The sequence below is a fragment of the Papilio xuthus genome, unplaced genomic scaffold (genome assembly GCF_000836235.2).
Source record: "Papilio xuthus unplaced genomic scaffold, Pxut_1.1 DF827461.1, whole genome shotgun sequence".
Lineage (NCBI taxonomy): Eukaryota > Metazoa > Arthropoda > Insecta > Lepidoptera > Papilionidae > Papilio > Papilio xuthus.
Window position 1 is genome coordinate 3,664,088 of NW_013531188.1, and position 23,315 is coordinate 3,687,402.

Genomic DNA, 23,315 nt, shown 5'->3' on the forward strand with positions numbered 1-23,315 from the left:
CATCTTTAGTCTTCAAAACACCGCAAGTTTCATTATTTATTAAATAAAAGAAAAGGATAACTTTTAGGAAAAATAAAAATACACATAGAGTATTTCTTTTTAATAAAAAATCGATTTCAAAGCAAATGTTTGTATTTGTGTACAGTTAAAACGCCACATTCATCACAAATAGTCACAGGGATCTTTTTTATTGATTTATTTATTAATGTCTGTGCGTTGATATGTTTACTTTCCTTACAAAATCAATGAGTAGCATGTTGTCTCTTAATCAAGTTTAGTAAAAAACATGAACATGTTTTTTTTACAATACTTTATATTAATTTAAGTAGGAAATTAAAACTACTGGTCCTTAAGTATATCTGATTAGAATGACACAAATTAACAATTCTTTTATTAGGCTAATAAAAAAATTAATACTGAAACAATCATTAAATTATCATTATAAATGTCTTATACAAAATATTATGGATAACATTAGCTTATTATATATTTTAATAATATTATATCAACAGGAAATGTATTTTTGATACAGTATTTTATTTGAACTTATAGATATCGGCGTTTATTGATTATATATAATCAAGTTATATATAACTGCGTATTAGTGTGGCGTTTTAGCTGTTCACATTCTTTGACAAATTTATAAATGCACATTTTTCTAAGGTTTTGGACACGTACGAACAAAATAAAAAACAATGAAGCTTAATTGTCAAGTAACAAATTAAAATTGAATAAAAAAATTAATTTATTATTGATGTGAATCAAATTCGAAGTAAAATTAGTCTTGGGTAACGTTTTGACAGTGACGTTGACGCGGAAGTCGTCGTTTACTCTGTGGTAGGCTGGGAACAAAACAATGGCGGCTACGCGCGGTCAATGGAGCTACGTCTACACATACAAAGGAACATTATGAAATAACTACTTTCCGATATAAAAGAGTAATCTTAGTATGTACCATAATAAATATCTATCAATATATACTCTCCATCAACAAATATAATTTAATATAGGCAATAATATTATACGAATTTTTAAATCTATTAACGTTATCACAATATGAGTTTCGACGACATTATGCCGTCTATTTAAAAAGTTATGTTTCCGTTTGTAACCTTTTGAATATTTACAAACATCGCGTTCACTCTTATATATATTGTACATTTCGTCTTTTTATTGAAGAACAACTACTTATAGTGGAGATGAGGGCAGCGGCGCGCGCGGGCGCCGGCGTAAGTACGGGGCGGCCGGCTCTCACGAGATCCCATCCAATACTGAGGTAGTCCGGACACAATCGGACGTTTCGACGCGACGCCTCGCTTACAATTACAAAAATCATCACACAACATACCACCGATATTTAGATTTTACACTTTCTCACTGAACTGTAATATAACCCACACCCAGCGTCCACCGAAGGCACGCACGATCTCCGACATGAGAAAAAGCACATACAACAATCAATCACATATTCAACACACACTTATTGTTTACAATATTACAGTCTAAAAGTCTCGTCCCTCTCGGGTCAGGAGCGTTCACTCGCACAGGTTCGTACGCCTCAATAAGTTCTGCCGGTGCGCCAATAGCTCGCACCTCCCTCTATTTGGTGCCAGTTCATAAGTCTACCGAGTCGAGGTCTTGTTTCGGCGCTCTGGGCGATGGTGGCGAGGGCGGGGAGGGCGGCGAGTGGGAGGAGGCCTGCGAGGCGGGGGGCGTGGCCGGAGGCGTAGCGGGGCGCGGATGGAACTTGCCCGGCAGCGAGGCGAGCGCGGAGAGCGCGGCGTCTGCGTGCGGGATGCGGCGCATGATCTTTCCGGAGGTGATGAGCCGACCGAAGCCCTCCTGGTGCGCGAAAGCGTAGCCCGACCGCACAGAGCGACGAGCGCGGCGCGCGGAAGGCGTACGGGGCGCGGGCGCGCCGGCCCTCCAGCGCTGTCGCGCGCGCAGCCTCTCCGCCAGCGTGGGCCGAGTCCACGAGCTGGCCAGCCGCCAAGACACCACCGGCACCATCAGGATTATCATCTGCACAATCGTTATTGTTATTAGACGAAGTGCATTATGTTTATTTTCAGTAATTAAGAACAAATCAAAGTATATGTACTAACAGTGAGCACTGCTGTGAACCAGAAAGTGGCCTGCGTGAGGGCGACGGTGAGGGAGCCGACGTAGGGGCCGCCGATGACGTAGTTGTAGAAGTAGTCGAGCACGAAGTACGACACCAGCGAGCCCCAGATGGTCACGTGGTTGAACACCGTCCAGTATGTCGTGTCCAAGCAGATCTGAAACAATTACATTTGTGACGATGAAAAAAAAATTAAAATATTTTTCAACAAGAGTGGTGTAAGTGACCGGTACCTGGGTGGTGTTGTCAATGATCAGTATGGTGGCGACGACGCTGCCCAGCAGCATGTGGTCTGACAGTATCTTGCCGTCCGGCGCCAACCCGTCCTTGTATGTACCTGAACAAGTTGACATCTTGAGAAATAATGGTAGGTATAATAATAATAATAATTATAAGGATGTTTTGTTACTGAGGACGTTCAAAGAAGAAGATACATTGCGTGTACACGAACCGTATGGTATAAGGAAGAGCACTAGTGAGGTGAAGCAGCCGTGCAGCGTGGACTTGATGAACTCTGTCTTGTTGAAGAGGCGGCTGGTGTGTCCCGGCGCGTACAGCTTGGGGAACTGCAGCGCGGTGTTGTCGGACACGTCCTGCTCGAACACGCCCAGCGCCAGCACTGGCAGCGACGTGTAGAACAAGTTGTACACTGAGATGAACATCTCGTCGAACACGGTCTGCAAACAAATATTACTTCTATTAATTCATCTCTATAAATGGACTGGCTATAGGACGTAGTATTTTGTGCCTATTTGATTTTAACCATTTTAGCGCTGATAGTAGCAGTTTGTAGCGGTGGTGTGGATTCTAATTAATAGAATAATAGAATTAAGTGTCTCGTACCCTCAACAATTCTCTATCCATTTATCAGTGCCTAAATTAAACAAGGTTTTGTTGAATTTACATTATTTTAGGGGTAAAATGTAAAATTGTGAGTTATTACCTGTGCACTGAATCCGCAGAAGAAGGCGAACCAGAAGTGACAGACGGTGAAGGCAAAGTTTTTATAGAAGAAGTATCTGAGGAACTTGCACATGCGGTAGTATGACCAGCGTCCGTGCACCAGCAGCAGCCGCTGCAGGAAGCGGAACTGCGCAATGGAGTAGTCTGACGCCAGCACCGCCTGCATGCCCTCCTGACCTGATATACCCACACCGATGTGCGCCGCTACATGCAAACAAACAATATAGAATTTTAAAAAAAACTTAACTAGCCATAGTAGCCTATGTGTTCTTCCAGACATCTATGCCAAATTTCATCGAGATCCAATAAGTCGTTTTGGAGATATCTTTTAACAAACATCTATCCATACATCCAAATATAATATTAGCATATCGGGAACAATACATGGTTTGGTATCTCAAGTACTGTGGGTCGCTTTGAAACTTTGAATTCGTCCGCTGCGCATGCGCATAACATAATTTCCGATGTAAGCGGACGTAAAAGGATATAGAGGATGGACCAGTGACCAATTGTCAGTGTCAGTACACTGACAATTGACAATGAACCTCCAAAAATTTAACTAAACTACAATAGCTTACCTTTAATCATGGAGACGTCGTTGGCGCCGTCACCAATGGCGAGTGTGACAGCCTTGCGACTCTTCTTGATGAGTTCCACCACCATGGCCTTCTGCAGCGGCGTCACACGGCAGCAGATGACAGACCTGCACTGCAGCACCACCTCCAGGAATCTGATATTAATAACGTCACAATATTAATATTGCTATAACAATTGCGTGTCTTTAAACTTTACATATGCATTTAATTAGGAAATTTGACTACGATTGATAATTAATATAAGAATATTCAATAAATATATAACATTTTGGATAAACCCAGTGTCGTTAACATAGTAATAATCAATGTCGATATAGATATAGTAAAAAAACCAAGCGTCAAATTATTATTTTTACACTCTGTTAGAAATGTCGTAACAAATTTAGTTCTAAATTAAAATTTTTACATTTAGGTATTATTTTCATGAATACTAACTTTTCCTCCAGTTTCGGATGTAAGCAATGTACGAGGGAATGTCCGTTGACGACGATCGCAAAGCCGTTCGTATCATCATTGCCGTGCTCCTGCGCTTCGGAGGAACTCGCGCCGCCCGCACTGTACTCGTTGCTGGAAACACACTATCATATCAACAAACCATACCATAATATTGTTTTTATCATCACTTAAAGATCAACTATAGTAACAAATTTAGAAAACTATTGTTTGGAAGAAAATCCGACCCTGCCGGTGTACTGGCGCAACACTAGCCTTGCTAAAATGTCGACATTTATGTCCCCTCACTAATAATTCTGACACTTGACTAATATTGTCTAAAACTACGTATTTATACTTGTGAAAACATATGTACAGTCAGGGTTCTTCGCAGTGTTGCACTTACAGAAAAATTGTCTTATTCCTTGCAAAGAGATAAACTTCGTCTCTTTTTACAAAATAACCATAAAAAGTAAAAAGCAATTACTCTACAATAAACCGATCTGTTTTCACATAGAAATTAAAAAATTTTGTTTTACGGCTACAAAATAAACACTAAATATTTTTTTTAAAAAAACAGACACTAGTAAAAGACAATTAAAAACAAAACAAAATTAGTTCACACGTGCAAAGGTAACTAGTAAGATTTAGAAGTTATAGAGGTGCTGTTATAAACTACTATCGAAAAAGTATATGACATTTTAACCATATACGTCACAAATGACGTCATCTACAAGTCAGATGAAGATTGTTTTTGTTGTCAGGTCATATGTGTCCCACTAAGTGGCTCAGACCCAACCCTAACTTAGTGACTAGGAAATCAATCACGCTGTCCCAGTGCGGGTTGACTTCGGCAATATCTTTGAATTTCTTAGCCGTAATAACGTTGGATAAATTTAATAAAATTTGAAAATAAAAAACACTAATGGTGAAGATTGAACCTGGATACTTTTAAGATTTTTTTTTATATTATATCATAAGGTGGCAAACGAGCGAGCGGTCACCTGAAATCGCTGAAATAGCGAAATGACCGTTGCCCATAGACATACGCAATTGCATATGCGTTGCCTACCTTTAATCGACGGAGGAGAGGATGCACAGAAAGTAAATATTTCCCCTTTCCATGCATCCTCTCATCCGGAGAGTCTACTTCCACTTCTCATCCTTTCCTTATAAGAAAAAGGGTGGGAAGGGAAAGAGGACTAAATTAAAGATACTCTGAAGATTGGTAATTAGGATATATAAGACTACAAGATTATGTTTAATAGTATCAATATACTATGAAAGTACACACACAAACATAGAAGCATCACAGTTTACAAGATAGACAGTTTGTGCAAGCCCACACTTAAAGTAAGAGAAACGTCACTGAGGGAAGTAAAGCCCGACTAATGAACAACTACACTTAACACCATCAATGCTGCTATAATTTTGTCGTAAAACTGACCAGGCGAGTCAGCGTTGCACGTGTTAAAACACACAAATCTATTTCACTCAAGCTTTTTGACGTTTGGTTTTACATAATAAAAATCTTTGCTAATATTCTCATGAAATCAAAATTCCTATTTAACAATTTGGACATCTTGAAATTATGGAGTTATTTTTTCTACAAATAAAGGGTCTAGCTATGGGTAGGCTGTAGTTGTCCATGTAGTGGGGTAGTGAGGTAGTGGGGTAGCGGGGTAGCGGTAGGCGAGCGATAGTTAGCGTAGCCGTCGGTGTCTACCTGTGGGGTAGTGAGTTATGTTCCCACCTAAATGTGACGACGGAGACGGCGGGCGCGTTCAGTTTGACGTTGGCGGCGCGGCCGGGAGACGGCCGGCCCACCGCCGCACCGCCGTTAGCTGTCGACTTCTTGGCATCTGACGACCCTGACGAATACAATTACATTTATTTAGTTGGTTTAAAAATTCTAATTTTTCTAGCATTAAATATCTAGCTTTAATTCTGTTAAGTAGTCCTTAAGTGAAAGATATAAGAAAAAGATCTGAGCACAGCGCCGCAGCCGCGATGACTGTTTGAACTTAACGAGGAATGATTAGTTACCATATGGCAGGAATGTATTGACGACTCGTATGGACTCCCTGCTCTTGGCGAGCTGACGGTCCACGTCATCGTGCGTCACACCGTCTATGATGAACACCTCCGCCATGTCGTCCGTCAGCAGCTGGCACGAGTATCCTATGTTGATCGCAGTCTCTGCCAATACAAACATATAAGCTTAGTTTTCACTTGGCACGTAAGCAATAAGAGTACTCCTATGTCCGACATGCCAACTCATACAAGTAGTTCGATTTAGACGTAAGGCAATCGATGGTGCGTGTAATTTTGTCATTTACCTTGTTTGTCTCCTGTTAAAACCCATATCTTCATCCCGGCCATGCTGAGATTCGCTATGGTTTCCGGTACACCGTCTTGTAATTTATCCTCTATGGCAGTCACACCTGCAATGTTAATAATTTCATGATGTACTTCAATTCAATGTACAAAAATTAAAAAAAAATAAGTAATTTTTTACGACAGATTATAAATTATTTATTAGAAAAATGGTATACACTTTTATTTTATTTTTTAAATCGCTAGAATGACGTATAAATATTTGACAGATGACAGATGAGAGCGGAGTCTTGACGCTAGCGCCACCTAGTTGCAGGTTTGAGTTTAGTGTGTGATGGTGTCAGTATGAGTCAGTATGGTGCGGTTACCCATGAGCAGGAGGTCCGTCTCGATCTCCTCGTAGATGGCGTCGAGGCGCTCGTCCCTGTCGCGCAGTGCGAGCGCGGCGGCCTGGTGCCGGCGCTTCCACTCCGCGAACCCGCGCTCCTCCAGCGGCCGCCATGCCAGCGCCAGCGTGCGCAGACCCTCGCCGGCGAATTTCTATTTATTCAATTTAAAAAATAATTAACATTATAACAATGTATATATTGGTACGCATTCTTAGTGTTGCCATTTTGAAACCTATAAACAAATATCTTGGATGGAATATATCAAACAATATCACTTTTGCAGGTTTTTTCTTTGTAGTCATTTTTAGGGTTCCGTAACTCGAAAATAAAAAAAACGGAACCCTTAAGTATCACTTTGTTATCCGTCTGTCTATCAAAACACTTTTTTTTTTAATTTAAATTATTAGTATTTACGTTTTAAGCTTTGTATAGAGTATATAATAACATAATGTAAGACGCAATTATCGTCTATTGATAATAGTTGAGCAAATTATTAAAATAGTGAGTATATGACTAATTTAGTTTGATGTACTCACGTTTAAATGCTCCTGCGTCTTGGACCTGACTTCTTGCTGACAATCAGTTTTTAATCTGTCGTATATAACATTGTCAGCACCCTTCGTGTACAATCTTATCTCACCGTCCTTCCTCAATATCACCGACATTCTTTTCCTTACATTATTAAAATCTAATATACACAACAACTCGTACACCTGAAAATAAATAAACAACATCATTAATTATTCATTATGACAACATTTATTTGAATAAAAAAAAATATCCAAAATCCAATTTAATTTATATTTTTTTATTTACAAAGACCGTAAAGGTTATATGAGCCGTTAAGCAAAATTAATACTAAATTATAACAGCTTGTGGCGGATACACACACACTGACATAAACACACACCCACACACTTACATCCATCAATACTATCATTCCTTACATTTACACATTCATTCAAACATTTATTTATTTCTTACATTTAAAAGTAAATAACAAATTTAATATTAACAATTACATATAAATATTACTTTTTATTTCTATTATATTATTTGAAATATAAACAAAATTTTGATAACTTAATATGATTATAACGCCCTCTAGTCGATGCATCGAAAACGCTTAGCGTGAAGTTTGCATCGATTCGTAATGCATTTAAAAAATCACTTGTCACGACCATCTTTAATCTAATGTAACAATTATCTCCGTGTCTTCCGTGTTGTTAAAAATGTTAAAGTTTCGATTTCTATTTACTTCTGTGATTATTTAGTTTTGTTTAGTTAACCTTCTGAACTATTAAAATTGTGTGGTGTGATTAAAAGAGTGTTTAATTCCGGCAACGGACTGCATCCTGAAGAACATTCTCACTTAACCCCAAACTGGTGACCCCTAAAGTGAACATTTAAATCAAACTAATTAAAAATGAGTAGTGACGGTGAAGAAAAATCTGATTACGGCGCGCGAGTGACGAAGCGGCGAGTGCGCGTGCCCATTGTTATGGACGATAATTCAGACATTTGCCGTGTTAACGTAAGCATGCCGCCATTTTGGCCTGAAAAGCCATTATTATGGTTTAGTCAAATTGAAAGTCAATTTTGCATATCGAAAATAAAAGATGACGATATAAAATTTCACCTGCTTATTACAAACTTGGACCGGAGATATATAAGTGATATCGAAGATTTAATAACATCGCCTCCAACGACCGGGAAGTATGAAAAATTAAAAAGCGAAATTATTAAACGGCTTTCCATTTCAAAAGAAAAAAAATTAAGACAACTACTCCAGGCCGAGGAGATGGGCGATCGCAAGCCATCGCAGTTTCTTCGACATCTACAGCATCTCGCAGGCCCCAACATACCGGAAGATTTTCTTAGATCATTATGGACAGGTCGACTCCCAAGTAATCTACAAACTATCGTCGTGTCCCAGATGAGTATGCCCCTAAGCGAAGTAGCAGACTTGGCAGATCGAGTACACGACATCGCCCCAGCTTCACCCGTTGTTGCAGCCACATCATCTTCACATGACAGGTTGGAACAGACCATTGAGGCCATGGCTCGACAAATATCAGAACTGAAGACGCAGGTCAGTACTATTAATTCTAAAATCGACGATCGCTCCCGGCCACGTCATAAACAAAGGTCACGTGAGCGCAGCCGTACGCCGTCGAGAAGATCACAGTCGTCCTACAGGAAATTTCCTACCTGTTGGTATCACTCCAAGTTCGGCAGCCAGGCGAGACAGTGCATTCCGCCTTGCGATTATAAGTCGGGAAACGCACCGGGCAGTCTGTAATGGCGACGGACGACTGCCCCACATCAACTACTGGTCGCCTATTTTTAACTGATAGCAGATCGAAAATGCAGTGCTTAGTGGACACAGGAAGCGATCTATGCGTTTTCCCCCGATCTGCGCTTAAACAACAGCGCGACAAATCTGATTATGTACTGTGTGCGGCTAATGGTTCTACTATTTATACTTATGGTTATGTACAACTTAATTTAAACCTAGGTTTACGCAGAGATTTTATATGGCGTTTTACTGTTGCTGATGTTACAAAAGCTATTATTGGTGTTGATTTTTTGTCTCATTTTAATTTAATTGTTGACGTTAGAAATAAGAGATTAATAGATACTACAACAAAATTGTCAACAGTAGGTCTTTCTGAAAAATTAGGCAGCCTAATATCTAGTGTAAAGGTCGTGACTGGTGATTCAATTTTTTACAAATTACTAGCTAATTTCCCAGAACTTACACGGCCAGCAGGCGCCCATCGCACACCAACACATAAGACTGTTCATCACATACGTACCACACCAGGTCCGCCGGTTTCCTGTACACCACGCAGACTTCCCCCAGAGAAGCTGAAGATCGCCAAGGCTGAATTTCAGGTAATGTTAGCTAATGGTACTGCTCGCCCATCTGAGTCAGCCTGGTCGTCACCACTACACCTCGCTCCGAAAAAGGATAATGGTTGGCGACCGTGCGGCGACTATCGCTTGCTAAACGCGAGAACTATCCCGGATAGGTATCCTTTACGCCATATACACGATTTTGCCCATAGTTTATTCGGTTGTAAGATTTTCTCAACTATAGATCTGGTCAAGGCATATAATCAGATACCAGTATTCGAACAGGACATTCCCAAGTGTGCTATAACCACACCCTTCGGACTTTTTGAGTTCCCTTTCATGAATTTTGGACTCCGTAATGCTGGAGCCACCTTTCAGAGATTCGTGGATGAGCTGACACGTGGTCTAGATTTTTGTTTCCCATATCTCGACGACTTTCTCGTATTTTCACGTGATGAAACAGAGCACAAAGAACACCTCCATCTCCTGTTTAACAGGATGAAGGATTATGGCGTGCTGATCAACACTGCGAAGTGCGTTTTTGGAGCGTCAGAGGTAACATTTTTAGGCTATTCCATCAACCAACACGGCACGAAGCCTCTGGAGGGCAAAGTTCAAGCCATGAAAGAGTTTCCCCTCCCCACTAATGCAAGGCAGCTTAGAAGGTTCCTGGGAATGATAAACTTTTATAGAAGGTTTATCCCCCACGCAGCCAAAATTCAAGCTCTCCTGAATACATTGCTTAAAGGCTCAGTCAAAGCATCACAACCTATACACATGGATGAAAAGTCTTTAAAAGCTTTCGAAGACTGTAAAGATAGTCTTTCCAATGCAGCCTTGTTAGCTCACCCTGACCCGGCAGCTAAGTTAGGTCTTATCACCGATGCTTCTGATCTTGCTATTGCTGGTGTCTTACAGCAACTCGTAGATGGTAGTTGGCAACCTCTTGCCTTTTTCTCTCGCAAACTGAGTCCATCGCAAACAAAATACTCACCATATGATAGAGAGCTGCTTGCTATTTATGAGAGTATTAAGTATTTCAGACATTGGCTAGAAGCAACACCGTTCACTATCTATACGGATCATAAACCACTGTGCTTTGCGTTCAGTGAGAGGAAGGCTAACTGCAGTCCACGACAATATAGGCATCTGAATTTTATTTCACAGTTCTCAACTGACATTCAGCACGTCGCCGGAAAAGATAATGTCGTTGCTGACGCACTTTCCCGAATCGATGAGGTTGAGGCGATAGTAAGACCCGTGGACCTTGAAGTGATTGCTAATGCTCAGGACTCCGATTCTGAATTAGCAACATTTCTAAACCAAGAAAGTTCCCTGCATATTAAGAAATTAAGTATACCTGGTAGTCCATTACAGCTGTACTGTGATGTCAGTACAAATACTCCCAGGCCTCTAATACCCAAATCCTTACGCAAGCAAGTATTCGATAGCTTGCACTCTCTAAGCCATCCCGGCGCCAACACAAGCGCGAAGCTTGTCGCTGAGCGTTTTGTATGGCCACTGATGAGAAAAGATTGTCGCGAATGGTCTAAGGCGTGTTTGTCATGTCAGCGCGCAAAGGTAAATCGACACGTTACGTCGCCTTTAGGCACCCATGATTTACCTTCAGCGAGATTCAAATACGTTCATTTAGACCTTATCGGACCATTACCTCCATCAGCTGACTTCCGTTACTGCTTGACAGTCGTCGATCGCTTCACGCGATGGTGCGAAGCTGTCCCCTTAACGGATATCACCGCAGAAACAGTGGCCAAAGCATTTTTGTCGTCTTGGATAGCGAGATTCGGTTGTCCTACTGACATTGTGACAGATCGTGGTAGGCAATTTGAATCGGCACTTTTTGATCAACTTTCAAATTTTATATCTTTTAAACATCGTAAAACGACCAGCTACCACCCTCAATGTAACGGTCTTATTGAGAGGTTCCACCGGCAATTAAAAGCTGCTATCATGTGTCACGACGATAGTAGCTGGGTCGAAGCTTTACCAATAGTCCTGCTAGGTATTAGAAGTTCGTTCAAGGAGGATCTTCAAAGCTCTTCCGCTGAACTTGTCTACGGAGAGCCTCTGCGTTTGCCAGGCGAATTTTTTGGCCATAAAGCAGATAATTGCACTACTGATATAGCAGATTTTACAGCCCGTATTCGTTCTTTTGCTAATAATTTACAACCCGTGCCAACTTCTCATCACAGCACAAACAAAATTTTCGTCTATAAAGACCTTTCAACTTGTTCCCACGTCTTTCTAAGAGAAGACGCGTTAAGAGGCGCGTTACAACCGGCTTATACAGGACCTCACGAAGTCGTGGAGAAAGGCGAAAAAGTTTACAAGATTAGAGTTAAGGGAAAAGTCTTACGAGTATCTGTAGACCGTTTAAAACCAGCCTACATACTTGTATCCAACAAAGAACCTGATTCCTCCCCATTAACCATTCCTATTTCAGATGCTGTGCCACATTCGACTCCAATTCCAGTGACTACTCGATCAGGGCGAACAGTTCGTTTTCCAGATTATTATCGCCCGTAGACACGGTCTCTGGGGGGGAGTGTTGTGGCGGATACACACACACTGACATAAACACACACCCACACACTTACATCCATCAATACTATCATTCCTTACATTTACACATTCATTCAAACATTTATTTATTTCTTACATTTAAAAGTAAATAACAAATTTAATATTAACAATTACATATAAATATTACTTTTTATTTCTATTATATTATTTGAAATATAAACAAAATTTTGATAACTTAATATGATTATAACGCCCTCTAGTCGATGCATCGAAAACGCTTAGCGTGAAGTTTGCATCGATTCGTAATGCATTTAAAAAATCACTTGTCACGACCATCTTTAATCTAATGTAACAATTATCTCCGTGTCTTCCGTGTTGTTAAAAATGTTAAAGTTTCGATTTCTATTTACTTCTGTGATTATTTAGTTTTGTTTAGTTAACCTTCTGAACTATTAAAATTGTGTGGTGTGATTAAAAGAGTGTTTAATTCCGGCAACGGACTGCATCCTGAAGAACATTCTCACATAACCCCAAACACTAACGCCACTTATCAACTTCAAAAACTTTCCTTTTTGTTAGTTATCATGTAATTTTCTATGTTTAAATAAGTTTTAGAGTTCCGTACCTCGAAAGAGAAAAATGCCTTATAGAATCCCTTTCTTATCCATCTGTTTGTCATTTTTATATAAAGCAAAACCTACCGCGATAGTAGCGCCTCTCATTGTTTCAAACCTTATTTGACTAAGTAACTAATATTTTGGAACTTTCATAATGTAACATCAAAAGTGACATGAATTTGTGTCGTAATGTAGTATACAAGTACATACCTCTGTTTTACCCATAACTTCTATAGTAATACTATTAGGCGAGCGCTCTCTGAACACGAAGCCGAAGTTGCGCGCCGCAGACACCAGCGCAGCCTCGTCCGGTGACTGCGACTGCGCATACACATTACATCATATTATTATTTGTATTTCAAAATATTGGTCGTTCAAATTTTTTTTAGGTTAATAAAATTAATCTTCATTTATTTACTAATTAACTGTCACACGCGACTCCGTTGCCAACAAATTAAAATGAAACTTAATTAGTAGCCTATGTGTTCTTTCAAACTATGTTCTACATCTTTAACAGTTTTCAGCAATACCCATGCAGCCGTTCTGGAGATACCTTCTAATAAACATCCATCCATACATCCAAACATTCGCATTACAGCCCTTCGATCCCCCAAGCTATTTAACAATTGTACATAATCAACATATAACAGTCGATGGATGCTGGTAACAGAGCAGTACTGGCTCACCTGGTACTCCAAACGGCCGTTCTTCTGCTCCGGCATTACGGTGTGGCAGAGCGCCAGCAGACGGAAGAAGTCGTGCACCTGCTGGTTTCCGCGCTGCACCGCATCCAGCAGCGTCGCATCGAAGAACTTGAACTCCGGCTCGTACTCAGGATTGAACGAAAAGTCCAACGGCTCCGTATTCTATATACAGGATGTTCCATGTTAATTATTTTAAAAATTCAATAAATCATTTTGATTAAGTTCAAACATCATGTATGTCAATTTACTTCACAGAAGGAAAAGTTTCGTCTTCCGATTCTCTATTAAATTATATTTAAAATCTCAAAAATTTTAATTGACTTACGTGATTTAAGAACTAAATATATGTAAAAATTATTAACATCGATACTAAATAAGGTATTTAGTTTGTTTATGATGGTACAAATGTATGACATGCTTTCATACATTTGCACAGACTATTGAAAACTGAACTACATCATGCAAGCAAATTTACATAAAAGCTAAGCTAGTTTTGTGATAGCAAGCTTAACTAAATCATTACAATTTAAAGTCTTACACAGGAAAGAATATTAATGATAATTTAATTCCAAAAATATTAAAAAAAAAACCTTAAATATATTTCCTGCATAAAACTTCGTAAAACAAAGCAGACAACAAACACGACATGTTACAAAACAAAGCTTCAAATGCGACTTAAACTAACCACAGTGCAGTTATTTACAGAGAAATCATTCCACAGAATTGTTAAGACAAGATATAGTGGTAACGTCATATGATTAGAGAACATAGTAAGTGGATATTGGAAATTACTCTTAAAACACTTGCATCTGCATTTTTTTATGTGGACTTCATTTTTTTCAATTTCAAAGGAAGAAGTAACACAATACGAATAAAATAATACATAACAGATAAACGTTGGTTAGCAGATACAAGTTTCTAATTAATTTTATTCGTATAATAAGGTTAAAACCAGAAAATTAGAGCATGTAAGTTTGTGCGTACTTTGGAAATGTGTTAGATGGTGTAAGGGACAGAATAAATAAGGCAAAGATTCATTTATATCGAGGAAGATTGCTTCAACAACAAGAGTCAGCCGTACCCCATCTATCTAGCCCTCTCGTCACTACGTCTCACATCGCAAACTGCCACATACTACCTGACTTGATGCATAGCGGCAACGCCTTCTGATTATGCGACCGTATACATATAACTTTCAGACTTATAATAATATAGTTATAATAATATGATATAGATTACTATTGACTGATCCTAATAGATCCTAATACGTAATAGAAGACGAATTTTATTCTATTGTATAGAGGATAAACCAAATAAAAACCGATTTCGTATATGTATAGCACGAGTAGATATCTTTTTATCTTACTAAGGACGACAAAAAATAAAAAATGTTTAAATGTTTAATATAAAAGATAGTATAAGGCAGAGTATACACGTGTACGTATCGCATAATGTGAAGGCGTGCGCGTTGCGCGGTGGTTGCGTGCGTACGTGCGTGTTGGCGGAGGCGGGCGCGGACGCGGGTGCGGGGTTGGGGGCGGGGCGGCGCGCGCCCGGCGTGCTGCGGCCCTGCTCGTGCTCCAGCTCCAGCAGTCGCGCGCGCGGCACCTCGCGCTGCTCCCGCGCTCCCCGCGTGCCCCGCGAGCCCCGCGCAGCGCGCGACGTCCGCTGCACCATACACACATCACACAACGCTACCCTAACATTTGCTTTACCATATCTCCATTCTTGGATGTTTGCCTTGAATCCACACAGAGATTCTCCTCATCAATCATTGACCTATCGGTATATTGTCGAAAGCCTATCATTCTACTAACTCACACGTTCCAAGTATGTTAATTAGAAATTACCTAAGAAGCAGTCACATTTTTTTTACATTTAATTGTCTTTAATTTTCAGGTCACATTTCTTCTTGGCATTGTTTTTTTATAGTTGCTAGACAATTTACCAAACAATTTGTAATAATTTTTACAAATATGTTGTTTTTACAAATGTCTGATGTTTTGCACTTTGAAAAGATTAAACCTCAATAATAATATTTAACATAATGCCTAAAGTAATCACTTGCAATACTTCATATAAAAATTACTTCGCTTCCTAAAATACAGTATCGTTTTTTCATCATTTTTTCACCATAAAAACTGTCATATTTTTTTATAGATAGGGAAGTAATATTCTTGTAATTCATTATATAGCGTAACGTACTTATATAAATTGTGTACCACTTCAAACATAATAAATTCGATCAAACAAAACGATCCTTCATATGTAAATAGTGTGTAGTGACACTGTGCTGTGTGCTCATACATTAAAAAAATAAAAAAATAGTAATAAATACTAGATGTATGGCAAACTACGTCGATACTGTTGCATTATATACATGCAAACAAGGTAAAAATGTCTAATGCATCTAACGCTTCGTAGACTGTCAAATAACTTCAAAATGCTCGAATATACAAAACGCATAATGGTTCACGTAGAAAAAGGACAAAAAATCTATGTTCATCTTTCTCGCACAATGATATGAAAGTGCATGAATAATAAACATATTACTCATGCACAAATTTAACAATATGAACAAAAAAATGAAAAACAAACAAACATAATGTCAAAACATCAGGCGTACAAAAATCCTGACAAACCCCAAAAGCGAGGACAAATGAAAAACGAAAAAAAACGAACTGTTAAAAAATTTCATACAAACTTGGTGTTCATGCACAAATAGTCTTCACTTTCGGTGGTTCAAAAAAAATCGTAGTCTCAAGTGAAACAGCCTACATGCGATACTATGCAGTGAGAATGGACCAATGTGCAGGTCAGTTTTATATCAAAAGTTGACCTGTAGGGGGAACTTACCTCTGTCAGTTCAACTGTCTCTCCAGTGGTCTCATCAACCACATCGCCATAGCAGACGCCGGCGATCGAGCATTTGTTGAACGTCATTATGTTCTGTGTCAAAGTGCCCGTCTTGTCAGAAAATATGTACTGGATTTGACCTGAAATTTACATTTAATAAACACAAAAGAAAACAAAATTACCAACTATTAGTAAAGTCTATAAAAATAGTAATTTTTTGACTTTTTATTTGACACATCAAGGGAACAAAGAACTACTGTGAGATTAAAAACTATTTTTCACTAGGATTCCTCCATAAATAATTACAATTTGTACCTTTATGTTATAAACTAGTTTCCACTAGAACACGACTAATTAAAAAAAACTTAGTAACTAGCCAGTGCGCTAATTCAGACAGCAATCGATCTCTATGGCAAATTTTATCAAGATTGTCAAACCGTTCTGGATATATCTTCTAGATTACTTACCTAATTCTTCATTTAGGGTAGTTGTTCTCGCTTTCGCTGCTGTCCCAGTCTTTTCATAATACATCTTCTCATCCCAATTTATGAGAAAACTCTGTGCGAATCTTATAACCTATAAAATAAATACAATCCTCAAGAAACCTGGAGAATATTCTATTTCATAAACACTTATAAAATATCTTACTAGTCTACGCAATAAAATCGATTAGCAAGCTATAACAATCAAAATAAATAACAGAGACTCTGTTTCAAACGATTAAGTAGTAAAAGGTGACGAGTAATTTCATAACATTTATAAACGTTCCAGCGGACTTAAGTCAATTAAATTTGCATGCCGACATATTTCTATCTATGACATGATAATGTCATTTTTATAACTATGATTTGATATGACTTTTGAAGCACTTATTTCGTGATTGATAGTTATTAGTTAGAATCCTTTGGCGCTAATGGCGCGCTTTTCACCAAGTGAAGTGTCAGAATGATTAGTGAGGGGACAAAAACATCGACATTTTATTAAGGATAGTGTTGTGCCAGTACACCGGCACAGTGACGAATTTTCTTCCTAACACTAGATATTATAAGTTATTCGTAAATAATGGACAACCACTACTAATTCGTCTGTTGATTACTTTACGTGTGATGAATAGAAAGTAAAATAGTGATGCTTTTAGAGCATATCACCACGCATTTAGATTGATGTTTAAATCTCAAATTTTTTAAACGCGTAAAAAACGAAAAAACCCATTTGCAACATTCTTTGGACAATTAGCAACCGAATTAAGGAATTTTCAAGACTATTTAAACTTAAACAAACACAAACTGTTATTACTAACTCACCTCAACGGAGACATATAGGGATATGGGCACGACGGTGTTCATGACGATGGCGTAAGAGAAGAAGACGAGGAATGCGATGACGACAGCACCCGATGCCGGTTCCGCAGGCACCAGAGTATCCCACGGCAGGTACACCTGGAAGTGCCTCCCCACCAGCCACTCCCACACACCACACGCCACCGTGCAGAACACGCACATCGACAGCAAGAAGAACACTATCTGTTAGGAAGAACTATTAACGTGAGTTTTCACTTGAACAAAAACATAGTTTTTTACGTAGGTACATGTAACCGTGGATTGCAATAGTTTCAACACATATTGTTATCTCTGTTTTTCAAAGTTTATGAAAAGGATAGCAATATTGTAATTCATGTTTTACGACAATGGAAACCCGCTATTAACAAAGATAAAACCAGTTTTATCGCTTCCATTAAAAAAACAAAACATGATAAACAAACATAGTCTCGATCAAGTTTGCGGAGGCCTAATTTAATTAGCGTCCTGTGATGCGGCAATGTACCGACCTGGCTCATCCAGCCGTTACCTACGGCTGGTTTGCTTTTCATTTTATTACGTATCGGAGGTCCCGAGAGACATTTTTACGTTTGAATAATTATATAGGTATAACATTTTTGTTAAGGGGATACAGATTACAATCTTTACTTTTAGAACGAAATGTAATTCATGAATAGTCACATAAATATTTTAAATCAGCGTAGAGTCATGTAGAAACATGTAAAATTAAGTTGCAGTGCTAAAGCCTTATCAAATAGACCAAAGACACGGAATCTATAACTCATATTCACTTTCCTGAAAAAAAATCTATTGTGTTTTAGTACCAAGATTGTTTGGTTGCAGATTATGTAAGTATAAAAATGTATCATTTACCCCTATAATAAGAAAATTAAGTAGCCTGTCGATACTGGTGCGTTTGAATTTAGTCTTCCCAGAGTTTTGCATGAGCTTGGTGTCCTTGCCGGCGAACACGACGACACCGTAACACCACGTCGTGTTGCGGAGTACGCATCCGCGGAGTAAGATCTTATCATTGTCCAATGAGAAGTGTTGGTCGCGCCAGCTCAGAGTACCTGGGCCATGAAAATTTACGTATAGTAAGGTTAATTTTAAAAAAATCTTTATTTTGAAAAAAAAATGATTTACAGTCTATAATATAATGAATTGTTTGCTTTTCTGCTTTTTTTCTATTACAATGAACTCTCCTGTAAAATTGGTAGCACTGAAAGTGTTAATTTAAAAAACGTTTTACGTTAAATGTTTATAAAACTTTCCGAAATTATACGACAATCATATTTGCAAGAAAAAACGACTAAAAGTTCTGCTTCCTTTTTATCTTTTTTTCCATTCCTTTAAAAATTTACTTAAAAAAGAAAAAAAATAAGTTTAACGAGTATTGGCAGTATGTTTTCTATATATGTTGTTAAAAAGTTCAATATAACAAACAGAAGATTAAGTTGTCAGGATCGAATATTAACAAATCAAAGGCAGTGGAGCGGCGAGTTGAACAGGAACCAGTGACAATGCAATCTTAGCGCCCGTCAATAACAATTGCTTGTTCACTGTTACCACATAAGACAGCACAATCGTTCAATACCAACACATTAGTTACGAGTCATGAAATTCTACTCAAAAAAAAAAACTTTATTAGTTGCCTATGTGCTCTTCCAGTCTGTTCTACATCTATGCCAAATTTCTTGGGATACTTTCAAACATCCATCCATCCAAACATCATTAACAATACTACTACCATTAGTAAGATTTCAAATATATTCAGACGCAAGCATTTCCTAGAAAAGTGCATACAGGAAATTCAAATCGATTCTAAATCATGAATACATCCGTAGTAAATTTATTTTGAATTTCGCTTCGTATTGAAATCTATACCCACAAGTCAACACAAGCGTAGCGAGCGTTAATTTGATTTGAAAACCATTTCCTTTCTATCACGTGTTCTGTAATGTTATTCTTACTTGATGTTTTATTTATAATTTACTAGCTGTTCCCTGCGATTACCTCTCCGCGGAGTTTTAAACAAACGTTAATAAGTAGTCTATGTGTTCTTCCAGACCATAGTCTACATCTGTGCCTAATTTCATGAATTTTCTTTGGCCGTTGCGGAGATACCTTCAGATCATAACTGTCGCATTTATAATATTAGTAAGATAGTAAGATATTGATTGTCTTCACTTATACTTATTGCTATGGATTAATAACTACTACAATATACAGTTGAATGTTTACTAATCAGTGTCTCTTTAAAGCACTTAGCGATCCCTTAGAGACCATTAAGTCATCATTTAAGAGTGCCAATTAGTCCTTCAAGAGAAGAGCGATTATAGGGCTCACTTAAAACCAAACTGGCTTGTTCCTGTAACAAACATACCTTCAAACTTGTTAAGTAAATTGTTTGGCGTCTCGCAAACTATTTCACCGTCGAAGGCGCCCAGCTGTCCGTCGTCCTGACCCATCGCTGCCGTCTCCAAAAGGCACTGGCGACACTTTAAATTCGTCTCCCTATATAAAACAAAAAACGAAGAAAGGTAATTTGAAGAAAAACAAAATAAAATAAACTATCATACAATTTAATAGCATTATGAGAATACCAGATTTACACATAGTGATTTGATATCGTAATTAACTGCCGCAAGGACTCAGTATGCGCGAAATTAAACAAAAATATTAGTAGCTATGTGTTCATGACTATGTTCAAATTTCAGCAAGATCGGATTAGCGGTTGTGAAGATACGTCGTAAAATAACAAAGATTAATAAGAAGTAAGTAGGATTTCAATCAAGTAACTTTTTAAAGAGCGTCGGTGGCTCAGGAGTCAAGCACTTGACTTGGAATCTGCAGGTCCTGGGTTCGAATCCCGCCTTGTACCAATGTGTTTTTCGATTTCCGATTTACGTATGTACATTTATCCACAGGGCCAGCGTGGCTGACTATGGCCTAATCAACCTTAACTTAGGGTAGGCTCTGAGCCAATCGGTGGGGACGTATAGTGAGCTGATGATGATAAACTTTTTAAAATTGTTCTTTTCTGTTTAGTAAGAAAACCTTGGTGCTGTATATGTGCGTGTCGGTTACATGAATGTAACGTAAGACAGCATTAAAATGATAGATGTACTTTTGATGACTTGTAAAATACATTTCCATTAATACAAAGACGAAACATAACCATTACTGATTTCTAGAATTGGAACGATCAAATATGTTGACGTTAAATCGAAACTATGACTTTCTCCAACTAACAAAAACATGAAAAAACTTTAACACAAGGTAAAAAATTATATACTTATAGAGTGTTGTATTCCAACTAACAACACGTCACTTGTCATTGTCACTTGCGAATTAAATCGATATTCAATTTGCCGACTTTTCACTATTTGCCTAGGAAAATTGCTGACGGGCGGCATTTGCGATTTACAGATGACATCGAGGAGTGGAATGCTATCAGGCGATTATAATACCAAGATTAAGTATCTCACCCATCCAGCTCCGCAGTCTCTATATAACAAAGTCCATTGGGTTCAGAGCTGCTGAGCAGCAGGATGTCCGCAGCGACGAACTGGTCGTTCTCCAGCCGTATGACGTCACCCACTTGAACAGACGCCCACTTTTCCTCCACCAGTTTGCCATTTCGAAGCGTCTTTGCTCTACGGTGATTCACTTGAGAGTCGTTTTGATGACGTTGCTGCAAGAAAACACACCCATTCAACAAGAGTTACAAGGACTTCATTTTAAGTATTTGTTATTCTTTTATCTCTTTACAAATTACAATATTTAGCACTGTATTACAGCACAATATGTTAACTCTAACTAAAATTACTGAACCAATCTGCATATTTACATTTTTCATAATGACAAAATAAGTATAACACGAAGTCTTCTTTGTAATGGCGTAGTTCATTTGCAATGTCCGTCAAGGTTATATTTATGATGTAACACGTTTGTCCCCTGCATTATTAACCTTTTGTTTGATATAAAAATAATAGCTAGCAAATTTCAAATTCTTGCTTAAGAAAATTGAGTTTGGAAACATAATCGACCTAATCGTAACCAAACCGAAACAAAACGAAGAAAAGTGAACATGTGATTGGGTAATGGATGTTAACATTATAATCTGTATTAAATCGTAGCTAAAATAATCCGCCATAACCATGGCTTCACAAAGCTAAATAAACACCACAAGTGTACTAAAGATTACATTTTACTGTTATCAAAGACGGTATAAAATGGGGACTTAAAAGCATTATGTTAACCACGATGTTATGATGACATCAATATCTTTATCATTAGTCTACCTCTTAGCACAGATTACATGCGATATGGAAATCTTGAACATTAAAGTGAGTTTACGCTGATAGAACACATATAGAGAATGTTATCTCATTTCTTTAAAGAAAATTACTATATTCTTTTTGGAACATGACGCCAAAATAGTGACGTTCAATTCGAGTGGAGAAATGGATGAATAACCCTACTAATTAATTTACTAATTGTTTAATGATTTTTTTAAAGAAATAATTGTGACTCGTAACCGTGTAGGAGTACAGCAGTTAACAGATGAGGTCATTCGCGAAAACCTCCTCTAAAACACACAGCCGCTGACCACGTATGTATTCGGCACGTACCAAATTGCGTCATGTGGGCAGGTCAATTCGTGGTACGTGATCCGTTCATTGAGTATCAAGGTGATTTAGACCTTTATTATATTTTATTTTGTATCGAAAAGAATGGGGAAAGAAATAGAAAAGAATCACATTACATTTCCTATCGTTAGAAAACGAACCGGGGGAAGAATCGATATAATTTTCGTATAGGCCGTATCCGTGTACTTTCGGCCAATAAATTAGGGTACTAGTTTTTGCTATGAGTATACTTCTTTTCGTATACCTTTGTTACATAATAATAGGTCAAAAGGTCACATAAAGAAATTCTTTTCGTCTACATTGTTATCCTTGTATAAAAGTAAAAAAATTAAGCAGCTTCGAGTTCTCTCTTCACGTAATGTGTATTCGTAAGTTGTTAGTTTCCTGGCTCCGCACAATGGTGTATGTAACCAAGGAAAAATTCGAGCATAAACAATAGATCGAAACATACATCTGTGTAGAATTTTCTAGGTTTTTTAGTCACTGTTGCTGTTGTTACTGGCCATGTGACCAAAGCAAATATTTTAAAACCTCATTCAGTCATACTTGATCCAACAAATTTTTCAGTAACTTTTTTATATTTAGAAATTTTTTGAACAACACGAACCAGATAATATACATATGCTACAGTACAATTTTATATTCCAAAACAATCAAAACCCGAGTTATGCTTGACTCTTTCTTTTTCTTCCTACTTTTCCTTCCTAATAAAAATGTCAATATGCTAAAAGATATTACGAACGAAGGTCTACTTTACTACCATAAAAGTAGTGGTTCGCTACAACTTTTAAAATTATGTGTCTCGCTGAGTAAAACAGAGTAAATAAAAATCAAAACATCACCGCATTGCACTGGAATAAACGAGTCATGAAATGACGTGCACCCTGGCATCCACGTTTGCACTCGTAACAAGCACCTCATA

The 23,315-nt window shown here is 38.1% G+C and overlaps 1 protein-coding gene across 6 annotated transcripts in view; it reads right to left on the reverse strand.

Moving 5' to 3' along the window:
- Positions 1 to 702: 702 nt before the first annotated feature.
- Positions 703 to 23,315, reverse strand: part of ATP8B (ATPase phospholipid transporting 8B) — a 51,177-nt gene continuing 28,564 nt past the window's right edge. For 4 of the 6 annotated variants that reach the window (XM_013314378.1, XM_013314381.1, XM_013314380.1 and 1 more), the window contains 21 exons: positions 21,230 to 21,435; positions 20,125 to 20,255; positions 18,612 to 18,811; positions 17,724 to 17,942; positions 16,887 to 16,995; positions 16,420 to 16,559; positions 15,055 to 15,231; positions 13,546 to 13,725; positions 13,070 to 13,180; positions 7,376 to 7,552; positions 6,819 to 6,990; positions 6,453 to 6,557; positions 6,160 to 6,312; positions 5,840 to 5,984; positions 4,117 to 4,248; positions 3,664 to 3,815; positions 3,066 to 3,289; positions 2,574 to 2,799; positions 2,356 to 2,459; positions 2,106 to 2,279; positions 703 to 2,022 (listed from right to left, as the gene is read on the reverse strand). In XM_013314378.1, coding sequence (XP_013169832.1) covers positions 1,615 to 2,022; positions 2,106 to 2,279; positions 2,356 to 2,459; positions 2,574 to 2,799; positions 3,066 to 3,289; positions 3,664 to 3,815; positions 4,117 to 4,248; positions 5,840 to 5,984; positions 6,160 to 6,312; positions 6,453 to 6,557; positions 6,819 to 6,990; positions 7,376 to 7,552; positions 13,070 to 13,180; positions 13,546 to 13,725; positions 15,055 to 15,231; positions 16,420 to 16,559; positions 16,887 to 16,995; positions 17,724 to 17,942; positions 18,612 to 18,811; positions 20,125 to 20,255; positions 21,230 to 21,435 — 3,645 coding nt within the window. In that variant the 3' untranslated portion in view covers positions 703 to 1,614. The remainder of the gene's footprint in view (positions 2,023 to 2,105; positions 2,280 to 2,355; positions 2,460 to 2,573; positions 2,800 to 3,065; positions 3,290 to 3,663; positions 3,816 to 4,116; positions 4,249 to 5,839; positions 5,985 to 6,159; positions 6,313 to 6,452; positions 6,558 to 6,818; positions 6,991 to 7,375; positions 7,553 to 13,069; positions 13,181 to 13,545; positions 13,726 to 15,054; positions 15,232 to 16,419; positions 16,560 to 16,886; positions 16,996 to 17,723; positions 17,943 to 18,611; positions 18,812 to 20,124; positions 20,256 to 21,229; positions 21,436 to 23,315) is intronic. The other 2 variants (XM_013314377.1, XM_013314382.1) reach the window with 2 other exon arrangements.